The sequence below is a fragment of the Penaeus chinensis genome, chromosome 4 (genome assembly GCF_019202785.1).
Source record: "Penaeus chinensis breed Huanghai No. 1 chromosome 4, ASM1920278v2, whole genome shotgun sequence".
Lineage (NCBI taxonomy): Eukaryota > Metazoa > Arthropoda > Malacostraca > Decapoda > Penaeidae > Penaeus > Penaeus chinensis.
Genome location: NC_061822.1, coordinates 10,424,967 through 10,429,966, shown reverse-complemented (window position 1 = coordinate 10,429,966; position 5,000 = coordinate 10,424,967). Strand labels below are relative to the sequence as shown.

Sequence of the window (5,000 nt, the reverse complement as noted above, 5' to 3'; positions counted from 1 at the left end):
ACACACACACACATACATACACACATACACACACACACACACATACATACACACACACACTTAGACCCTCACACAAAAAAATACATACAAATAAACACATACTCTTACAAAAACACACACAAACACACTTAGACACACACCCACACACATTACAAAAATAACATGCACAAACAAACACACTTCGACTCTCTCGCACGCAACCAGGCTATCACGCAGTACCCACCGAGCCCCGAGGAAGCCACCTGCACAGCCAAAGAACCCAGTGAGAATAACTTCCTGCTTACGATGCCTGCTTTCAGAATCACACTGCTGGCGCTAGGAAGGCGATGCTCTATAACTCGGGGAGGAGTCGTTTTTTTCATTCATTCATCATTCGTTTTTAATTCATTTCATCTTTCTCTTTCATTTCATCTTTCTTTTTATTTCATTCATTCGTCTTTCTTTTTATTTCATTCATTCATCTTTCTTTTTTCATTTCATGTTTCATTGATTCATTTTTCTTATTTGTTTTTTTTCTTTCGTTTATCTTTCTTGGGGTTCATATCGTTGAAGAATGTTTTTGATAGCTGATTGAGCTTGCGCGTGGAGGAAAATGTGGTTGTGTTGTTTATGCGGGCTGTGTTTTCTAAGAATAAATACCCGCATTTATCTATATGTAGCATCTACATTAACATGTATGTAAATGCACACACACACACACACACACACACACACACACACACACACACACACACACACACACACACACACACACACACACACACACATACACACATACATATATATACACATATATACACACACACACATGTATATGCATGTATATATGTATGTATATATATGTCAGGATTGTCTTGTAGACATCCCATCGCTGTTCACCAGTCTGTCAGAGATTTCATGTCGCAAGCTTGAAAGAAGCAACTGCTGCCACACACACACACACATACATATATAAACACACACACACACACACACACACACACACACACACACACACACACACACACACACACACACACACACACAGACACACACATGGTCATGGTTCTTTCGTATCCCTGCGTTGGTGATTCAGGGAAACGCACGGTATGGTTACAGTTTTTATTAGAGAAGAAGGTTGATGGTAGTGTAGCGTGGACGGAGGTTGAAAATACTAAACGTCCGGCTTGTGCAGTAGACCCAGGCAGCGGATAGGCCCGGTCGGGGGCCTGTAGTGGTGGGTCCCTGAGGAGGAAGCGTTAGAGCAGGACTGTGACTCAAGGAAGAGTGATTCCATGGGCCAGACGTCATGAGCGTAGTGAGTGTAGCTAGGTCAGTATGGCGGCGATGCTGTGGGCACCCCTGCTCGTTGGAGGGCATGGCACTGAATGCGTCTTACCACTCCCAGAATGCATATATGTGTATGTATATGTGTGTGTGTGTGTGTGTGTGTGTGTGTGTGTGTGTGTGTGTGTGTGTGTGTGTGTTTATGTATGTATGTGTGTGTGTGTGTGCATATATATATCTATAATAATAATAATAATAATAATAATAATAATACATATATATGTTGTACATTATGCAGAATATATATTTATATACATATATATACATATTGATAATGATAATAATAATGTTAATGATAATAAATTATTAATTTATATATTGTATATTAGACAATATATATATAAGTATATATATAGTCTAATATACAATATATACATTTGATATTATCATTATTATCATATATATATACATGTAGATAGATAGATAGATCGATAGATAGGGTAGTGAGTGAGTCTGTCGCTGATAAGATGGCGTGTTGAGAACCACCAACAATTATTACCTAAACAACTACCATGAAGCTGCTGGCAGGAGGGTAGTGTTTATTGCAAAATGCGTTTTTCAGTGCATCTGATGTAGAATATATCTGGCGGAAATTTAGTCGTACTGAACAAACGTCAGAGATAGCATTCTTTGTTAGATGTAACTGCGAGCAAGGAAAGAACCCGGGGCCTTTCCTTTGCTTATTTTATAGTTCCTGGCCACATCCCAAAATATAATTTGTTTGGGATGCCTTGGCTGATCAGCCCAATGACCATTCTATGTGACTGATATATATATATATATATATATATATATATATATATATATATATGTATTATATGTATATGTATATATATGTATGTATATATATATATATCTTTTTGTATGTATGTGCGCTCGTGCGCACAACAACCCCCCCCCCCCCCCCGTCCCAAATAAGAGACACCCAAACGCCCTCTGTCCCTCAGGCGCAGGGGAGGCAGCCGGAGTCGGTGCACCCGTAGACCCGTTTCCTGCCGAGCCGCTGCCCACTCCCGTTGCCTTACGCTCGTCCGAGGATGCGGAGGCGCCGCCAGAGTCCGTACAGACGCCCCTCAGGTGCTGGGAGTGCACCTCTACCACGCATGGCAGTGAGTGCTATAACCTCGAAAATGACGTTGAGAATGAGACCTCCATCGCTGCCTTCTCCAGAGAGTGCGCGCCCGAAGAGACTTTCTGCTCGGTGAGTACGGCGCGAGACTCTAAAGCCTCTTGGAGGATTGGTTTCACTCGTAATTATAGCTAAGTTACCTATGTTTCGTTTTCTCCGGAGCATGGTTTAGAATAGAAAATGTGAACTTTTGGATTGGTAACTTTTATATAAAGGAATTATTTGCGTAATATCGCCATTTTCGGTCCGACAAGTTTATATTAACGGATCATGACGTAAATGTTGTTTTAAGCAGAATAATTTCATAACGAAGAATTTTAATAGTTGCCGGTTTATTGATGGTGCATTTAAAGCATTTTCACGATTGATTTTTATCTTGTTAAATCCTAGTAAGTCTTTTATTCTCAGGTGGAAAGAGTCTGGTACGTGGAGGAAGGAGATGTTAAGGAGAACCATATAAGTGTGAATAGGACATGTTCTGCACAGTGTTCTCCCTTCTGCCTTGTCATGGGTGACAGGAACAAGGTAAGTGTGACAATTTTTCTGTCTTGAGAATGGGGCCAACTGATGCCCTGATGCCACAGAAAAAAAAACACACAAAATACACAGAACAGATAGGGGAACATAAAACTAAAACGAGCCAAGAGACTGTCTTTGCAGTTACCCTCATCCATCAATGTAGAAATCACTTGTTTGTTGTGCTTAATGGATAATCTAAGGCTGTTTGAGATACTTTCACGACAGGAATGTTAGTTTTTTGCCCATCTCTCATCTATCGGCTCAGTAGACCTGTTACCTATACCTTAGTACAACGGTTCGTAACTTTTTTAAAACACCCCATTTATATTAAGTTAGCACACCTCACATTGCCTTCCACTTGGTCGAATCATCACATAATGAGTATAGAAACATTTCTACATAGTAGTTATAGAATACAGAAAACAGGTATTGAAAAATTGAGAAAGTCAAGATTCATACATTTCATAACTAAAAGCAAATCAATCACTATTTATCTGTATTGATATTGTCTGGTATTTACCAAGCAGATTCTGCTGTCTTCTTTTTGCACTTATTTGGAATGGAAAATATAGCTTCAGTTATTTGTTGAGAAATTTGTGGGTTTTGTGTACCTCGGGCAGAAGCTTGAAAGCCAAGCGAATATTTTCGTTAAGGTCTTTAATCCTACCATCATGTTTTCCTTCAGTGCTTCAAGTTGAAAACAATTGCAACGAATGAAAATACCCTTTCAAAAGGAGGGTGCAGTGCCAATTAAAGCGCCCCTTAGCTGTTACCAAACTCAGAGCTCTCAGAACTCCCAAGGGGACGCTACCAACGAGACTAGAAATCAATATAAAAAAAAAGGGTTAGTCCCCGTCTACCTATTACAATCAAAATCTCGTTTATCTTGCCTTCCCTAGGTCCACAGCTGCATTACCTGCTGCTCCGAACACCTGTGCAACGTCGGCAGGTCATCCGGCCGACGTCCCGTGACCAGCCCTTCCCTCCTCGCTGCCGCCCTCTCCGCCGCCCTCGCGCCCGCCCTCGGGGCGCTCGCCACCCCCGGGAGGAAGAGCTTCGCTTGGTCTGCACGTCCGCTGCTCGCCTCTCTTCTCGGGCTTTGCCTCCTCCTCACGGTGTCCTCCGCCTCAAATCTCTTCCCAGACATTTAAGCGAATCATAGATATATTTTCTTTGAAATAAGAACTAAGGAATTCGTTTCTTCTTCCAACCACATGACTTGACCCATGGTTATTGGTGCCGACCAGAGGGACGGAGCTGTTTGCAGCCCGTCTCTTGCCGTGATATGTTTAGCCTGTGTTGACTGCTCTTAATCGTTTTTTTTTTTTTTTTTTTTCCTTTCTCAGAAAGATTGAACAAGTTTCCAAAATAACATGAACAGACATATCATGAACAGATACCTGATAAGTTGCTGTATCACCTGAGGACTCAGTTCCTCTGAATGTTAACCGGAAATTATTTACGTGTGGAGAAACCTGTGGGGACGGACGCCCGGGGACGCCGTGGTACCACCTCGTCCAGCAGCATTCGCGGATCAAAAACTAGACCTTAATTATGCTTAGAGAAAACATGTAGTAGTCTCATTTGGACCACTGACCCGCTGATTGGTCGAGGAGATCATGTTCTCCTATTCTCAACCACATATATATATATAAAATGAGCTTCATAGATTATACAATTAGTGAGTTCGATTTTTCCGAACACCATTTGCTTGTGTGTATAAACCCAAAGAGCTGATAACCGTCCCAGTGAGGCGGGGAAGTGCTTCCGACCAGTCACGTGCTGGGGGTTGAGACCAGTGGTTCCCTCGACCAAACAGTGAGACGAAAAAACAAACATACAATAAAAGAGAGTAAATCACGAAGTAATAATGATCACATATCAGCGAATGGTGCGGCTTTTCGAGATGTAGTGGTTCTAGATAAAGCGACTCATTTTAGTAGCTGTGTCGTCGATCTGAGCGACGTTTTTAATCTCTAGCTCTTGGACTTACCTGTAGGAAGACCATTGCAGTTGCATTACGAGA

General features: G+C 41.6%; 1 protein-coding gene across 1 annotated transcript in view; it reads left to right on the top strand.

Annotated features, from left to right (window-relative positions):
• The window catches only part of LOC125024908, a 9,508-nt gene that overhangs the window by 4,271 nt on the left and 237 nt on the right, over positions 1–5,000 (top strand). The window contains exons 2-4 of the mRNA XM_047612674.1: positions 2,274–2,527; positions 2,864–2,980; positions 3,874–5,000. The exon at positions 3,874–5,000 is cut by the window's right edge and continues 237 nt beyond it. Coding sequence (XP_047468630.1) covers positions 2,274–2,527; positions 2,864–2,980; positions 3,874–4,125 — 623 coding nt within the window. The 3' untranslated portion in view covers positions 4,126–5,000. The remainder of the gene's footprint in view (positions 1–2,273; positions 2,528–2,863; positions 2,981–3,873) is intronic.